The sequence below is a fragment of the Zootoca vivipara genome, chromosome 6 (assembly GCF_965207765.1).
Source record: "Zootoca vivipara chromosome 6, rZooViv2.hap1.1, whole genome shotgun sequence".
Lineage (NCBI taxonomy): Eukaryota > Metazoa > Chordata > Lepidosauria > Squamata > Lacertidae > Zootoca > Zootoca vivipara.
In genome coordinates, this window is record NC_142589.1 from 83,569,329 (window position 1) to 83,587,767 (window position 18,439).

At 51.5% G+C, this 18,439-nt stretch overlaps 1 protein-coding gene across 2 annotated transcripts in view; it reads left to right on the forward strand.

The window, feature by feature from the left end:
* The first annotated feature begins 623 nt into the window (after positions 1-623).
* PRX (periaxin) overlaps positions 624-18,439 on the forward strand; it is a 31,730-nt gene continuing 13,914 nt past the window's right edge. The window contains exon 1 of one of the 2 annotated variants that reach the window (XM_088671248.1): positions 624-1,061. In XM_088671248.1, coding sequence (XP_088527374.1) covers positions 1,022-1,061 — 40 coding nt within the window. In that variant the 5' untranslated portion in view covers positions 624-1,021. Of the gene's footprint in view, positions 1,062-1,380; positions 1,520-18,439 lie in introns of those variants that run through there. The other variant, XM_060275439.2, reaches the window with a different exon arrangement.

Below are 18,439 nucleotides of genomic sequence, written 5' to 3' on the forward strand. Positions count from 1 at the left end.
GTTGCCCCTGAATGCCTCCTTCAGGCTGGGCTCGGAGGCAAAGACTGGCCTGAAAGGAAGGCGAGGGGCTCTCTGTGTGTTGTACAACATGCATTGTGGTGTCTCCTATTCAACTTATATGAAGAATGTGTGTCTTGACCCACAAAGGAGCTGGGAGTTTTTGGAGCCTGCAAAGTGGCTGCTGACGGAAATGTACATGGGGGGGGGCAGGCTGAAATAATAATAATTTATTACATTTATTACCAGCCCTTCACCAGTAGCTCTCAGGGTGGGTTACAACCATTTAAAATTCAGAATTAAAAGCAGCTAAAGCAGATTATGCTGCATAAAGCATTTCCATCTCAGCCAGTTCTAATAAGAACTGTAACTTTCCAGACAGAAGGTTACATTTTTTCCATCTCCCTCCCCGTCCCTCTTTTCTTATGTGCTATGTCTACTTAAGACTGGCTGGTTACTGTTCTCTGGGAAATAACAACTCTTCTCTGTCGATCGCAGCGTTAACTTCCTTGTCAGGTGGGGATGGGGGGAGAAAAATCTCCTGGAGACAACCCTCCTTCCTGATCTCAGGAAAGGGTGATCCCAAGGGCAGGGCGCCTGACTGGCTCCTAGGAGGTCCCGTGTTCAGTTTCCGGAGGGCAGCATCCAGGTGGGGCTGGCTGGAGAGATCTCCCTCCCACCCCAGCATGATCTTCTGGACAGCTGCTGCCAGTCAGTGATGGGTGTTATTATCTGGCATGGCATAAGGCACCTCCCGGTTTTCTTTCCAGTCACCAGGCGGAAATGGGGGACCAACCCCCTTCTGCTCCCAGAGCTTGGGAAGATACCTGTGGGGGAGAGGGCGCAGGAGGGGTCGGGGTCGGGGCATCCTTAGGGGCGAGGGGATGGGATCCTGCTGCAGGGCTCGCTCTCCGGCAGAGCCAAGCCCCAAGGGACTGTTGGAAGGGGATTGGCATCAAGCCCAGTGACCCCCGCTGTGGTGCGGGCTCTCTGGCACCCCTCGACCGCACGTGGAGACGGGCAAATGAGAAGTGCGGGGAGTCAGGACCTTCCAAGCCTGAGAAGTAAGTAGCCCACTCGGGGGGAGGGGCGCTAGGCTAGGAGGCGTCGCGCGCCCCTCTTCATATTTTTCAATTGATAATGTGGGTGGGGGCAAAACGCCTTCAAAGAGTGACCGGGACCCGGCCCGTCGTTCCTTTTGCAGGCTGCCTCTTTCTTGCCTCTGCAGCCTCCGATCCTCTGAGCGCGTGCAGAGCGCCGCGGCTGCCCCTCCGCCTGGCCGCGCTCTTGGGGGCGGCTTCCTGCGCGGCGGCGGCCCCTCCCCGGGCGGGGCCGGGACTGCCTTGACCCTCCTCCCGCCCGGCACCGGCCCAGCTGGGCGCCCACGGGCTGGAGGGCCGGCCGGAGCCGCCCCCTTCCTGCTGCCCGGCAGCGCCCGGGCCCCGCGCCCCGGCCGCGCCCGCCCAGACCGGCCCAAGCGAGCGCAGCGCCGGAGCGGGAGCGGGAGCGGGAGCCGGACCGGGTAAGCAGCAGCAGCGGCAGCCGCGCCGTCGCTCTCTTGGGGATGCCTCTTCGCCAAGCGGGCACCCGGGAGCCCCTGCTTCCTCCAGGCTCAGTCCCGGCTCGGGATTCGAACCGGCAGCCCCAGGAGCCTGGCTGGCCGCCCAGGGCGGCCGGGATGGGAGCTGCGATGGGGGACCTGCTGTTCCTAACATCCCACCCCCTCGGAAGCCACTTTCTTGGTGGGGGCATCCTGGGTGTTGCGCCTGCTTTGCCCCTTTCTAACCCCCTCTTATTCCGCTCCCCCCTCACTAAATCATCCCAAACTGCAGCCTGCAGGGACACCCCCCCCCCAGACCGGGACTTAGCAGCCTCGGAGCAATAGGTCTGTCACCTCTTGGGGGGCAGTGCTCCGTGTCCCGTCCCCCCACACGCTAGTCTTGCACAGGATTGGTTTTCAGGCAGTGCCTTCTTGTATGCCCAGCGATCTGGGGGGTGGGGGTCTTCTCTAAAGCAGCAGCTGCTCTCCTTGGGCAAGAGGACAGAGCCCCTCAAAGCCCCCCCAGCAAGGGCCGGTCAGAGATAAGGGCGCCGCGGCTTGGCCTGCCCGATTGGGAGGTAGTTTGGCTGCCTGGCTAGTATAGTCCAAACAGGGTCCTTCCGGCAGTGGGGAGCTTGTCCTGTGATGGGGCAGGGCAGTTTGGAGGGAATTTCTTGGCCTGGTCTGATCCTCCCCATAATTGGGGTGCTCTCTGCTCTTCCCTTGACAGGATAGAGTGGAGAGGGGTTTGGGGGTATTTTCACCCCCATTTGAAGCCTGGCTCTATTGAAGCTCATTTAGTGTTTTGGTGTGTTTTTTTTAATAAAAACTCCTAAAAAGAAATCAGAGCAATTTACAACCATTTGTACAGAAAACCATATAAACATGTTGTAATCAGAGATCAGCTAGCTATTGTGGAAAACTGTGTTCCTGTTTGCCTGCATAAACCTGGTGAGATAGAAATGTTTAGTGGCAGAGTGCCTAGTTTAGTGACACTTTGTCTAGTGGCAGAGTGTTCCACAGGATTGGGCTGAAAGGCTCAGTTTTTCATTGTCAGATGCTCCTCACCAACTCAGGAATGACCAATGACGCTCCTGCAGATGATCTCAGTGATGGAGCCAGGATTGGTCCCTAAGGTATCCTAGGCCTAAATTGTTCAGTGCTTCGTAACTTAATAGGAAGACTTTGAACTTGGCTCAGTAGGAGATGGGGAGCCAGTGCAGCTGTTTTAACAATGTCCTTGCACAGAGGCTCCTGTCAGCAATCTGGCTGCAGCATTCTGCACCGGGAGCTTCTGAACCAGTCCCCAGGGCAGCCCCACATAGAGTGCATTGCAGTAATCTAGCCTTGAGATTCTTTCTTCTTCTTCTTTGGCGATCCCTTGTAGCCAAGTAAGATTGTCTTCCATAAACATGGTTTTAATAATGAGTCTGTAAGTGACTGTAGAGGCCAATTCTGGATCCACACGTCCTTCCACAGTGGAGACCTTGGTTTCCGGGTGGGAGTTGAGCACGGTGTGGATTTGCCAAGCGTGCCTTCCTCTTAGCACATTTTTCCCTTGCGTCCTGAGTTCGAACGTCTTCAAAGTCCATGACACCTTTGGTAAAGGCTGTTCTCCAATTGGAGCACTCATAGGCCAGTGTTTCCCAGTTTTCAGTGTTTATACTACATTTTTTAAGATTTGCCTTGAGACAGTCTTTAAACCTCTTTTGTTGACCACCAGCATTATGCTTACCATTTTTAAGTTTGGAATAGAGTAGTTGCTTTGGAAGACAATCATCAGGCATCCGCACAACATGACCAGTCCAACGAATCTGATGTTGAAGAATCATTGCTTCAACACTAGTGATCTTTGCTTCTTCCAGTACACTGGTATTAGTTCGCCTGTCTTCCCAAGTGACGTGTAGAATTTTTCGGAGACCCTGTTGATGGAATCTTTTGAGGAGCTGGAGATGGCATTTATAAGTGCTCCATGTTTCACAAGCATACAGTAAGGTTGGTAGTATAATAGCTTTGTAAACAAGCATTTTGGTTTCCCTGCAAATGTCCCAGTCCTCAAACACTCTGCGCTTCAGTCAGGAGAAAACTGCACTCACAGATGCTGGATTTCGGAGAGGATAATACCCCCAAGGCACAGGTGCCAGGGGGCCGAGGACCCCTCACCTATTGCTACTCTCTGGTTACGACCCTGGGGAGAGAGACAGAAGTGCTGCAATATGGCCCCTCCAATACCCACCCCACTGAGTTGGCCTCCATCTCCCTGCCCCTTTCGCAACACAGGTCCTCCATCAGGGTGGTCGAAGCTGATTCAGTACGGAAGCCATGTGTGAACCCAGATGGTCCTGGGTCCAGATGCCTCGCTCTCAAATGCAAACACATTAGATTCAAAGTTTGTTGGGGTGTGGGGGTTGTGTGAATTTGTGGCCATTTGAGGTTGCTGCTTCCTGCAGCCTTCCGGGTGATTCTGTCCCTGGGATTTTTTGTGTGCAAGGATTGTAGGCTCCATTCAGATCCATATCCCTGGACTCAGAATTCTAAAGGTGCACCTTTTGTGCCAGGTTAGTGGATCCCCAAAGCCCAAATTGTGCCCCCTGCCCAGTCTGAAGAGCCTGAAAATGGACCACCCTCGAGTCTTCCTGTCCCTGGACCCCAGGGTGGCTGTGTTGGTGCTATGTTGGTGTCGACACTGTAAATTGTAATGCCCTGCGGACTGTCCTCCTGAAAATTGGCTGCCCAGATAAATTTGTGAACATCCATCGGCTCCTCCGTGATAGTATGACAGCAAAAATTGCAGATAACAATGGCTCTCAAAGTGAACCATTCACAGTGGGATCAGGTGTTAAACAGGGATGTATTATCGGCCCAAGCCTATTTATTATTTTCATTGCCATGATCCTACACATTGTTGAAGGGAAACTCCCCACTGGGGTAGAAATAATATATCAGGGGTCAGCAACCTTTTTCAGCCGTGGGCTGGTCCACCGTCCCTCAGACCATGTGGTGGGCAGACTATATTTTGAAGAAAAGAATGAACGAATTCCTAAGCCCCACAAATAACTCAGAGATGCGTTTTAAATAAAAGGACACATTCTACTCATGTAAAAACACCAGGCAGGCCCCACAAATAACCCAGAGATGCATTTTAAATAAAAGGACACATTCTACTCATGTAAAAACACGCTGAGTCCCGGACTGTCTGCGGGCCGGATTGAGAAGGCTTGCCTACCCCTGTCATATATCAAACGATAGAAAGCTCTTCAATCTGAGCAGGCTGAAAGCAAAGAGTAAGGTTACTGTAACGTCTGTCATAGAGCTTCAGTATGCTGAGGACAACGTAGTGTGTGCATGCTCAGAGGATGACCTCCAAACCATCCTAAATATCTTCACAGAAGCTTACGAAAACCTTTGGTCTATTGCTCAACACCCCCAAAACCAAAGTGCTGCACCAACAAGTACAAACAACCCCTCTGCAGTGCCACAAATCCAATTCAGTGCTGTAACGTTGGAAAGTGTTGATCACTTCTCCTACCTGGGCAGTTATCCACAAGGGCCAACATTGATGCCAAATCCAGCATCGCCTGAGCTCTGCGAGTGCAGCTTTCTCCCGACTGAAGTGCAGAGTGTTTGAGGACCGGGACATTCGCAGGGAAACCAAAATGCTTCTTTACAAAGCTATTGTGCTACCAGCCTTACTGTACGCTTCTGAAACATGGACCACTTACAAACGCCATCTCCAACTCCTCAAAATATTCCATCAACGGTGTCTCTGAAAAAGTCTACACATCACTGGGCAATACAGGTGAACTAATACCAGTATAATGGAAGAAGCAAAAATGACCAGTATCAAAGCAATAATTCTTCAACATTAACTTCGTTGGACTGGTCATGTGGTTCAGATGCCTGATTATCGTCCTCCAAAGCAACTTCTCCATTCCGAACAAAAGAGGTTTAAATTCTCTCTCAAGGCAAATCTAAAAAAAAAGTAGTATAAACACCAACAACTGAGAAACTCTGGTGCCTACAAGCAGCACTCCAGTTGGAGAACAGCCTTTACCAAAGGTGTCATGGGCTTGGAAGACACTTGAACTCAGGACACAAGGGAGAAACGTGCTAAGAGGAAGGCACGCTTGGCAAATCCACACCGTGATCAACTCCCACCTGGAAACCTATGTCCCCACCGTGGAAGGACGTGTGGATCCAGAATTGGCCTCCACAGTCACGGACTCACTGTTAAGGCCGTGTTTATGGAAGACAATCTTACTCGACTACGATGGATTGCCAAAGAAGAAGAAGAAGAAGAAGCTTCTGGTTGGGGTCAGTCAGGCCGAGGTGGGACGCTGCCTGCACACCTTCTTTTCGTTTCTGACTTCCTGCGTTCCTGGCAAGGCCTCAGCAGAGCCCTGACTCAAAGGAAACGCTGTTCATTTCCTCAGCTAGCAGGACAGGAAGCCTGGATCAAGAACCCCCCCCCCTTTCTTGGCCTTCAGACCTTCTCAGTGTCCCTGTGTGCCTTGGGGGGGGCATCTGGCTGCGCCTGGGGGGAGGGGAAGTGAGGACTTTGGCACTAATGGTTAGAGTGGTGGGCTCTGGCTGGCAAGATCAGAGTTCAAATCTTTCCTCAGCCATTCACCTCACCCTTCAGGCCCATTTCTCTCCCTCTCTCTTTAGCCTACCTCATCGGGTTGTTGTGAGGATAAAGTGGGGGGTAACTGGCATCCAGGTCAGCTGGCCTGAGCTCATGAGGAACACCTGGATGAGGCCAGTGGTCCATGCAGTCCATCCTGTTCTCACAGTGACCAAACACTAAGAACCTGGGAATCTAAATAGACTGCCTCTGGAGCTGGAGGTTCCATAAGAGCACAAGAAGAGCCCGGCGGCTGGATCAGGCCCAAGGGGGGCAAAATTCGCCCAGCACTGTTCTCCCAGTGGCCAACCAGATGCCCTAAGGGGAAGGCCACATTCAGCCCTCTTCCTCCATGATGGGCCAGCAACGGGTGAGGCTGCAGGGCAGATGACAAGCCAGCCGTTCCTCTGGCTGCCCTTCAGCCAAGAGCTCTGGCTCAGAGGCTGCCAATGTTGCTGCTGCAGCAGCAGAAAACTCTCCCTGGCAGGGAGACTTTTAATTTTATGTTTAGAGCACTTTGCCAATGACTCCTTTCTGGGGCGTGGCATCAAACAGCTGCTGAAAAGCGAGGTTTGGGGGCTCTGCCCTTCCTGCAAGCCATGGCCGACCTTGGATTATAATAATAATAATAATTTATTATTTATACCCCGCCCATCTGGCTGGGTTTCCCCAGCCACTCTGGGCGGCTTCCAACAGAAAAATAAAACACAGTAATCTATTAAACATTAAAAGCCTCCCTGAACAAGGCTGCCTTCAGATGTCTTCTAAAAGTCTGGTAGTTGTTTTCCTCTTTGACATCTGTTGGGAGGGCGTTCCACAGGGCAGGCGCCACCACCGAGAAGGCCCTCTGCCTAGTTCCCTGCAACTTGGCTTCTCGCAACGAGGGAACCGCCAGAAGGCCCTCGGTGCTGGACCTCAGTGTCCGGGCAGAACGATGGGGGTGGAGACGCTCCTTCAGGTATACTGGACCGAGGCCATTTAGGGCTTTAAAGGTCAGCACCAACACTTTGAATTGTGCTCGGAAATGTACTGGGAGCCAATGTAGATGTGGGTGTCCTTTTGGCTGGCAGTGGGGCTGGGGGAAAGGCACTCTGTACACATGCTCAGAGGCACACTTGACATTGCATTCCCCAGGCCCAAAACCTTAACAAGCAGCTCTGGGGTATCTGTGTCACAGCCGTGAGGGTGGCCCCAAGCAGGCTACCCGGCCCCCTGAGAGGAGAGCTTCCAGAGGCAGAGGAGGGACAGTCTCAGGTCTTGGCTGTTTCAGCCCCCCCCCCCAAACTGAGGGCGGAGGAGAGAGTGAAAGCGCTGGCATCGTTTTCCTTCCCTGCATTGTTGGCCAGAGACCATTGCAGGCTGGGGCAGTCCGTCTAGCAGCCCTGGTGATGATGATTATAGCTTTCTCTCTCCAGCACTCCTTCCTGCCCCTGAGCTCAGCAGGATGCGGCCCATGTGGGCCAGGGGCCCGGCCTTGTTCCAAGCAGCGGCAGCTCCTCCTGGAACTGGAGAGCTGCTCCCAATTAAAGGCTGCCACCAGAAGAGCAAGCGGCTCTTTCCTGCCTTAATTGGATCAGGAGCTCTGGAGCCAAAGGGACGGCAACTGTGGCGGCCTTGTTTTCCCCTTCGCTGACTCTCCTGGCTTCGTTTGCTGTTTGGGCAACCGCTGAGCTCTGGACGGGAGCTGCAGAGAAGCGTCACTTCCTGTCAGGGAAGCCGCTTGTTCCTCTGGCAGCTCCACATGGACCCCGAAGCACCCCGAGGTCCATAAGAACAGAAGTTGTGGTGGACCGTGGAGTCTCAAATTTCAGCAGTGCCCTGTGCAGCAACAAAATTCGGTGTTCCCTGCCCACCTTTCGCTCTCTATCCTAAATAATAGTTGCAGTACCCCCATGACTCTATGCCCCCTAAATCCGCCTCTGGATCAGGCCCTGCGGGGAACCTGCAAGCAGGATCCAAGTGCAGGCAGGATCCAAGCAGGCTCTTTTGATCTTATTATCTGAGCGGGCCTTTGGCCAGATCCAGCGAGCTGTCCTTCTCATGAGAGCTGCATGCTGGGCTGCAGGATTAATAGAGAAGAGGGCTATCGATGACTCCTAGCCAGGATGGTCAGAGACAGCGATGCTTCTGAATCTCACTTGCTGGAAACCTGTTGTATTTGAAACCCTTTGAGGGTGAGAACAGGATGCTGGACTAGAGGGGCCCCTTTGGCCTGATCCAGCAGGTTCTTCTGGTGTTCTTTTTTTATAAATCAATCAGATTTTATTCGACCTTCAGTCAGAAATAAACATTTATCCATACAAAAAGTAAAACATCTAAAGGAACTTAAACCGACAATAAGAAGTAGGCTATACATTTAGACCCATGCCAATGCTGTCAATTTTGACTTTACGACGCTTAAGGGCCAGAAAAAGAAATTTGGCCACCAAGGAGGCTGTTGTTCCAGTAAACTTGTTCAGCAAAAACAAAACCTGTCTTTCTCTGGCTGCAGGGCTAATTTGGCCTAGGTGTGGAGCTATGAGTTTTTGTCCAAGATCTGCATAGAATGGGCAGATCAAAATAATATGTTCAGTTGACTCAACCACTCCCAGGGCACAATGACAAGTTCTCTGGGCATATGGGACTCCCCTGTACCTTCCCAACAAAACCTCTGATTCCAGGACATTTAACCTAGCAGCTGTGAGGAGTCTACGGTATTCCACACAGTGGATTTCCGCAAGATCAGGGGCTGGTGTAATCTGAAATATCTGATCCCCCAAGAACATCCCAGGTTTCACAAGGGATGTCCTCTTGTCTAGGAATGTCACTCAGTCTTTGAGAGACCACAGCTCTGGCTTGACTAAATGTCATAGACTCCAGGAAAAGATGTGACAATCCGCAGGCCTGCACTTCATTTATGATCTCCTTTTCCCACCATGATTGGAAATCATCCCTCAATATCAAGGGGGCCATGCCCACCTGGTTGAAGCATAGCTTGAGCCATAGCCAGAGTTTTGCCTTCAAGGCCACATACCGGAATGCTTGCCAACCAACCTCTAATCTCATGACTGCCCCCGCTACAGAAGGGGGGGGGGATCCTAAGGATGGCTCTAAGAAATCATGATTGGATTGGATCCAATCTGAGAAAATGTTCTTTTGTAACCTTGGAAGAGATCCCAAAGGGTCTGGGAGCCCAGAGGCAGTTGAAGGAGCAGCAGCAGCAGAAGAAGAAATGGGGATCAGCCAGCAGGACAGATGGAGGAGACTTGAGCGAAGGGCTTGAGAAAAGGGGTGCTGAGACAAGAAGGGGATAACGTGGAGTGTAAGTGGCCCGTTCTCCTTAACAAGGATCTGGGGTCTGTGTGGGAGGTTCATAGAATCATAGAATCATAGAGTTGGAAGAGACCACAAGGGCCATCCAGTCCAACCCCCTGCCAAGCAGGAAACACCATCAAAGCATTCTTGACATATGCCTGTCAAGCCTCTGCTTAAAGACCTCCAAAGAAGGAGACTCCACCACACTCCTTGGTAGCAAATTCCACTGCCGAACAGCTCTTACTGTCAGGAAGTTCTTCCTAATGTTGAGGTGGAATCTTCTTTCTTGTAGCTTGAATCCATTGCTCCATGTCCGCTTCTCTGGAGCAGCAGAAAACAATCTTTCTCCCTCCTCTATATGACATCCTTTTATATATTTGAACATGGCTATCATATCACCCCTTAACCTTCTCTTCTCCAGGCTAAACATACATCCCTAAGCCGTTCCTCATAAGGCATCGTTTCCAGGCCTTTGACCATTTTGGTTGCCCTCTTCTGGACACGTTCCAGCTTGTCAGTATCCTCCTTGAACTGTGGTGCCCAGAACTGGACACAGTACTCCAGGTGAGGTCTGACCGGAGCAGAATACAGTGGTACTATAACTTCCCTTGATCTAGATGCTATACTCCTATTGATGCAGCCCAGAATTGCATTGGTTTTTTTAGCTGCTGCATCACACTGTTGACTCATGTCAAGTTTGTGGTCTACCAAGACTCCTAGATCCTTTTCACATGTACTGCTCTCAAGCCAGGTGTCACCCATCTTGTATTTGTGCCTTTCATTTTTTTTGCCCAAGTGTAGTACTTTACATTTCTCCTTGTTAAAATTCATCTTGTTTGCTTTGGCCCAGTTGTCTAATCTGTTAAGGTCATTTTGAAGTGTGATCCTGTCCTCTGGGGTATTAGCCACCCCTCCCAATTTGGTGTCATCTGCAAACTTGATCAGGGGAGCTTCTGCTGATTTTTTCACTTGCCATCTTCTTTGGCAATGTGCATGTTGCGGTAGCAGTGCTGTTACTGGCTTGACTGGGAAACCTGAACACACACCCACACCCACACACCCCCTTTGAGCCTCCCTTCTGGGCCCTTGGCCTGATCCAGGAGGCAGATCTTATGTCCTTACGTTCCTGAACTCTTTAGATTGTACCTTTCAGGCAAGGCAGGTTCCAATTCCCACGATTAACTCCTAGGCAGAAACACTCTCTTGCTTGGGCCTTGGAAGCAGCCTTGAACTTTCATGGCTTGGCCTGCAGAGTCCTGGGAATTGTAGTTTCCGTGAGGGTGTGGCTGCTGAGTACTGTAGTTCAGCCCCCCCCCCTTGTGGCGTTTGCAGGGTGCCTGGTTGAGGTCTGGCTGCTGAAGCAGGATTGCTGCAGGAAATCCTTTGGTGGAGATGTTATCTGCCTTCCCACCCCCAACGCTGACCCATGGGAGGGGCTTCAGAGGGGCTTTCCAGGAATACAGCCTTGGAATGGCGCCTGAAAGTGCGTCACTTGCAGCCAAGGAACAAAACTATATTTTGCCTCCTCCTATCAAACTGATTTCTCAGGGATTACTAAAAAATTCCTTCAGTAGCACCTTAAATTTTTTTTATTTTGCTTCGACTCAGACCAACACGGCTACCTACCTGTAACTAGAACTCAAGGATTACTGACAGCCTCGGGTTTCAGGCGGGATCTGTGTTTCCCTGCCCCAAAGTTAGGGCAACCATAGCGACACGCTTACCTTGCGAAATAGAGGGCCACCTGTTCTCTCCCAGGAAGGAGGAGCTTTGCCTGGAGCTGGCGAGAATGGGCCATCCAGACCAGGGCCCCAAATTCTCATCCAGGCCCAGAATTGGAAGCTGGACGCTGGACAGATTCAGGAGAGAGAAAATAAAGTCCTTCTTCACACAGTGCCTAGTCAAACTATGGAACTCACTGCCACAGGAGGCGGTGGTGGCCACCAGCTTGGATGGCTTTAAAAGAGGATGGAGCTCACAAGGGCTGTGCTCTGCCCTCCACAGTTGGAAGAGGCAATGCTGCTGAATTTCAGTTGCTGGGAACAGTGTTTGAAATTAGTCAGAGGCCAGGCACAATTTGCACCTGGCTATCGGCCACTTGTGACCAAGTGAAGATGCCTGGGCGCTGTCAGGATGGCACCTGACATCATCACCATCTGGGGATCATTGGATCTGGACTGTTTTCACACACTAATACCCCATCCTGTAGAATGCTATCCGTTATATTTTATCTGCACAATCAGAATGAATTTCAAGCACCAAAATGCTTTTTCTAGCAGCCTGAGCAGGAGCAATGAACGATGTTGTAGTGAATTATTGTTGCTTGTCTTCTCCCGCTGCCCTGCTCACAGTTGGGAAGAATATTCTCACGTCGTGAATGGTCTGTGTCCCCATTAAGAAAAAGGACGGAATCGTCCAATATACATGCAGACTACCCCTGGATCAAGGGACTTTTCTTCTTTGAAGTTCTCAGCATTCTGAACTGAGCTCAAGGTTGTCATATGAACTAGCCGGATGAGAGCCAGTGTGGTGTAGTGGTTAAGAGTGGTAGACTCGTAATCTGGGGAACCGGGTTCGCTTCCCTGCTCCTCCACATGCAGCTGCTGGGTGACCTTGGGCTAGTCGCACTTCTCTGAAGTCTCTCAGCCCCACTCACCTCACAGAGTGTTTGTTGTGGGGGAGGAAGGGAAAGGAGATTGTTAGCCGCTTTGAGACTCCTTCGGGTAGTGATAAAGCGGGATATCAAATCCAAACTCTTCTTCTTCTTTAACTGAGAATCACTCACTCCATCATTTGAAAAGTAAGACTTGAGAGCCGTCTTATCCCCAAATGGCAACTAGACATTCAATTTTGGTGACTGCAACCTTGGTCCATGAAGCCATTTGGCGCCTAGCTCATATATCTGAGTTTCTGACATTCGCTGGGAACTGCAGGATCCTGCTTGTGCATTTCCAAGTTGCTCAGATCCTGCTTTCCAAGTTGCTCGGATCCTGCTTCTGCATTTCCAAGTTGCTCGGATCCTGCTTGTGCATTTCCAAGAGGCATCTGACTGCCCCCTGTGAGAACAGGATGCTGGACTTGGTGGACCACTGGCCTGATCCAGCAGGCTCTTCTTTGGTTCGCGGGACAGCTGAGGTTGGGGCCTCTGGTTTACCTGTTACTCCAGCAGTTTTTTCTGCTGCTAGATTAGGAAATCGGGCATTGCTGGTTCACAAGGTGAAAGGGCCTGTGCTCCCTCACTTCACCATGGTTTGGCTAACGCTGCTTCTCCTGACTGAGGCTCTTTGCTTCCCAGCTGTCTCCAGAATCCTTCTCCTGGCCTGCCCCGTGGTCCGGAGAAGGGAAGGGCAGACATTCTTCAACCTGCAGCTGCCCATTGTTTAAAACTTAAGCATGGCACTTTCAGGGCATGTGCTCCGTTTAGAAATACAGCTCCTCTGAGGATGTGCAGAGTGCCTTCTTCACTATCAATAAAAGTTAGATCAATGATATTTATTAGAATGAAGGCATCAGTGCGGTGCAGGTGGTGCTTGACAGCATGAGTTAGAAAAGAGGGGCAGTCCTTGCCCCCCCCCCCAAGGGATGACAGGGGGACAATGGGGGAGAGTCACATGGGATGCCTGTGAGCAGTGTAGGGGCCTTGTTTGTTTCTTCGTTGCACTTAGATCCTATCCTTTCCTCCAAGGAGCTCAAAATAGCCTGGACAGAGTTCTTCCCCCTTCTCACTGTATCCCGCTGCAACCCTACAATGTAGGCTATGCTGACTGATTAGCCCCAAGGGCACACACAGGGAACTTCATGGCCATGGGGTGGGTGGGATTTGAACTCTGCTCTCTTCTGGGTCCTAGTCCAATGCTCTAACCACTACGCCACACTTGTGATGGAGGGGCAAAGTGATGCCTGCCCCATTTCCCCCTTCTGGATGATCACCTCCCTGCAGTGAGGGCTGTGCTGTTCCCTGACCTAGGTTCCCAGCTCTCCCCCCCCAAAAAAAGGTCTCTCTCCTTCTCTTTTGCCCCATCAATATCTTCCTTCCTCCACCCACCATTCTCTGTGCAACTTTGCTTACTGCAGTTGAAATATAACAGGCATCCCCAAACTTCGGCCCTCCAGATGTTTTGGACTACAGTTCCCATCATCCCTGACCACTAGTCCTGTTAGCTAAGGATCATGGGAGTTGTAGGCCAAAACATCTGGAGGGCTGCAGTTTGGGGATGCCTGAAATATAACTAACTAACTAACTAACTAACTAACTAACTAACTAACTAACTAACTAAATTGTCCAGTAGCACCTTAGAGACCAACTAAGTTTATTCTTGGTATAAGCTTTTGTGTGCATGCATGAAAGCATCTCTAAGGTGCTACTGGACTTATATATATATATATATATATATATATATATATATATATATATATATATATAATATTTATATTTCAACTGCATCAGACCAACACGGCTACCTACCTGCTTACTGCAATTATAGAACCATATAACTGCTGGAAGGGACCCCCAAGGGCCATCCAGTCCAACCCCCTGCAATGTAGGAGCCATGGCTAAAAAAACCCTGACCGATGGCCATCCAACCTCTGCTTCAAAACCTCCAAGGAAGGAGAGCCCACCACCTTCCAACAGTCCATTCAATTGTCAAGTGGATCTTGCTGTTTTTGCCTTTTGCGTTCTCGGGACACACGCACACACCCGCCGCCGCCTGCCCCCATTTTCTTCCTTCTGTTTCTGAAATGTGCTGAATAACAGAGTGAGGAAGTGCATTCCAAGAAGGAGCTTCTCTTCGTCCTGGGGGGGGGGGGCAGAGGCAGGGCGGTTTCCTTCCCTGTGTGGATGGCAGAAGCACCCCCTCCTCAGGAGGAAGGGGGTGCTTGGGAGGGGCTGGCCCTTGACTCCACGCACCCCCCCTTCCCTCGCTTGGCCTCCTGCTGACTCTTTGAGCCTTCGCTGACACCCCTGGGACCTTAGGGTGAGGGGGGGGAATAAATTAACACAACCATTCCAGGGGGTGGAGTGTCTTCCCCCATGAGAAAAGGAAGCAGCATTTGGGCCTTTTTAATTTAGAGAAAAGTCAAGTAAGAAGTGGCATGATAGCAGTTTATAAAATTATGCCTGGCACGGAGAAAGTGGAGACAGTGAAATTTTCCTCCCTCTGTCAAACTCTTCCCCCAGGAGATTTCCCACAGGCAACTGCTCAGCCACTGTTAGCAGGGGATGCTCAACTAGACGGGCCATTGGCCTGATCCAGCAGGCTCTGCTTATGCGGACGAAGGTCTGCATTTAAATGGAATAAATATAATAACGTTCTTATGTCCCTCTGTCCCACACCTTGTGAATTGGCCCCAAAGTACAAGCCAGTTTCCTTCCCTGTTTTTTTGGAGGTGGGGTTGGGGCAAAGGGTAAAGGCCCATAGTAGGAGAAGCTTTGCTCTGGTTTCATGTTCACAGAAACAGCTTGGCTCTAGTTGCTGGTTCCTGCGCTCCTCTGCCAGCATTGGGGAGTTAAGTGATGTAGAATCATAGAATCAAAGAGTTGGAAGAGACCACAAGGGCCATCCAGTCCAACCCCCTGCCAAGCAGGAAACACCATCAAAGCATTCCTGACAGATGGCTGTCAAGCCTCTGCTTAAAGACCTCCAAAGAAGGAGACTCCACCACACTCCTTGGCTGCAAATTCCACTGCCGAACAGCTCTTACTGTCAGGAAGTTCTTCCTAATGTTTAGGTGGAATCTTCTTTCTTGTAGTTTGAATCCATTGCTCCGTGTCCGCTTCTCTGGAGCAGCAGAAAACAACCTTTCACCCTCCTCTATATGGCATCCTTTAATATATTTGAACATGGCTATCATATCACCCCTTAACCTTCTCTTCTCTAGGCTAAACATACCCAGCTCCCTAAGCCGTTCCTCATAAGGCATCGTTTCCAGGCCTTTGACCATTTTGGTTGCCCTCTTCTGGACACATTCCAGCTTGTCAGTATCCTTCTTGAACTATGGTGCCCAGAACTGTGCTTGCATGTGTGAAGCTGGCCAGAGGGGGGGGGCTCAAGGAGGTGGGGGGAAGAGACAGAAGGAATGGCAGAGAGGTTGGCTCAAGCTTTGCACAGAAGGAAGGAAGGAAGGAAGGAAGGAAGGAAGGAAGGAAGGAAGGAAGGAAGGAAGGAAGGAAGGAAGGAAGGAAGGAAGGAAGGAGTGTAGTGCCATTGAGAAATAGCCGCAAGTGGGGTTTGAAGGAGGTGTGTGAATGGGCTTCCCTCACTTTGGCTTTGAGGTAGGCCTTCTGGAATACCTCAGTCATTTGCATGAAGCCTTTTCTGCATTCCTGCAGGGGACCTTCAGAATCATCTAGTCTGACCCCGCAGGTTGGCTCAGGCTCCAGAGCAGGGAGGAGAGCTCCCTGGGACACTGGGCCCTGTCTCCTGGCTGCTTTGCAGCATTCCTGGCCCAGGCCTGGCCTGCCTCTCTCTCCCCACTGCCCCTCGCTGCCCGCAACTCTGGCTTTGCTGAGCCTACAGAATGCCTGGCATTCTCCCACGCTCTCGCCACGATGCATGGCTGGTGACGCTGCAGCCGAGGGAGGTGGGAGAGAGAGAGTGAGACCTGAACAGGCCCCTCTTTGTCTTGGGCTCGGAGTGGGAGCAGATCTCTCTCCACTGCGTTTTGTATTCAGAGGTTGGAGGGAGCAGAGCAGGAAAGGAGGGGGCCCCAGGGGCCCCCAGGCAGAACACCTGCTGCTTGCACCTGAACAGTTCTGGTCAGCTCACCTCAAAAGGGATATTGTGGAGTTGGAAGAGGTTCAGAAAAGGGCCGCCAAAGTGATCAAGGGAGTGGAAAGAAGTGAAGGAAACATCAGAACAGAAGAAAAGCCTGCTGGATCAGGCCAGTGGCCCATCTAGTCCAGCATCCTGTTCTCACAGTGGCCAGCTAGGTTTGTGTGGGAAACCAGCAAGCGGAATCTGAGCACCAGAGCAGCCCTCTCCCCTCCTGAAATTTCCATCCTGGGTGGAGCTATGGTCTCAACCACTGAGCTTGCTGATCGGAAGGTCAGTAGTTTGAATCCCCACGATGGGGTGAGCTCCCGTTGCTCTTTCCCAGCTCCTGCCAACCTAGTACTGTACTTTGAAAGCACGCCGGTGCAAGTAGATCAATAGGTACCGTTGCAGCGGGAAGGTAAACGGCATTTCCGTGCGCTCTCGTTTCTGTCACGATGTCCCATTGTGCCAGAAGCGGTTTGGTCATGCTGGCTACATGACTCAGAAAGCTGTCACGCTGGCTCCCTCGGCCTGAAAGCAAGATGAGCACCGCAACCCCATAGTTGCCTTTGTCTGGACTTAACCGTCCAGGGGATTTACCTTTTTACCTTTACCTCCATAGCCTTTTCCTCCATGAATTTGTCTTAATTCTCTTTGAAAGCCACCCAAATTCTTATCTTATGCTTATGAGTCCCACTTCTTTAGCCAGAAGCACACATTGTGGGGTGTGAATCCAGAGCGCGCGCGTGCACGCACACACACACGTTTGCATGCACACGAAAGCTCAAACTTAGTTGGTCTCTAAGGTGCTACTAGGGACCCAGGTGGCGCTGTGGTTAAACCACTGAGCCTAGGGCTTGCTGATCAAGAAGGTCGGTGGTTCGAATCCCTGTGACGGGGTGAGCTCCCGTTGCTTGGTCCCAGCTCCTGCCAACCTAGCAGTTCGAAAGCACGTCAAAATGCAAGTAGATAAATAGGAACCGCTACAGCGGGAAGGTAAACGGCGTTTCCATGTGCTGCTCTGGTTTGCCAGAAGTGGCTTTGTCATGCTGGCCACATGACCTGGAAGCTATATGCCGGCTCCCTCGGCCGATAATGCGAGATGAGTGCGCAACCCCAGAGTCGGTCGCGACTGGACCTAATGGTCAGGGGTCCCTTTACCTTTTAAGGTGCTACTAGAAGGAATTTTTTTATTTTGTTTCGACACACACACACACACACACACACAGTTTAATACTCTGGCTGTGAGTGTGAGGACCTGTCAGGGGGCTTACTCACACTTAACAATCCTTTGCACTTTCCAGGCCTAGGTCTGCCCTTTAAATCTCCATGTCTGAATGTTCTTGTTCGTGCTCCAGAGTTTTCCCTGCGGAAACCCACTCTTTACTGCTGAATCGGAGCAAACGTCAGTCTGTGGGAAACCCAAATTGCCATTGGTTGCGCGTCAGCTTGAAAGAGCATCCAGAGACGGAGATTTGAAGTGTGGAGAAGCTCAGAGTCTGCTTTCGGCCCTGGGGCTCCTGCTGCCTTGGGTTTCTCCAGGGAGATGCCAGCTAGAGCTCCAGGGGGCAGTCGCCGAGGAGGGGGAGGTGTTTGGGAACGGCTCCAGGAATGCTAGCGATGCCCGTGAGGGGTTGGCCAAGACGCTGCGCCCCTTTGTCCCTCTGGCCTGGGAATGTGCGGCATCGCGTCTTGACCTTTTGGGGAACGGCGTGGCGTGGGTCCTCGGAGTCCGGGCGTGGGAATGAAATGCCACCCCTCCAGGGCAGCCCGGGATTTCACCAATGGAGGGAGCAAGTGTCGGCTGGAGTCTTCTTGGGCAGGGAAAGGAGGGCAGCAAGAAGGAATGGTGGGAGAGGAGGAGGGGGCCCGTCTGTGGAAGCCTAGGGGGCCATGCCTCCCTCTCCAGAGGTGGCTTTCCTTTCTCCATCCCAGATGCTGAGGCCAATGGGGATGAAACACAGAAGAGCCTGGCTAGTCCAGCATCCTGTTCTCACTGCGGTCAAATACCCCTAGGGACCCAGGGCTCTAGATAGACTACCCCTGGACCTGGAGGTTCCATAAAAACTTAGAAAGAGCCAGGCTACTGCTTGGTGGTCCTTCTGGATCCTCTGCTGTTGCTTGAGGCTCAGGTGGCCTCAGTGGCCCAGAGTACCTTCCATCGGCTTCGGCTGGTGGCCCAGCTGTGCCCCCATCTGGACAGGGAGAGCCTAACTACAGTTGTCTATG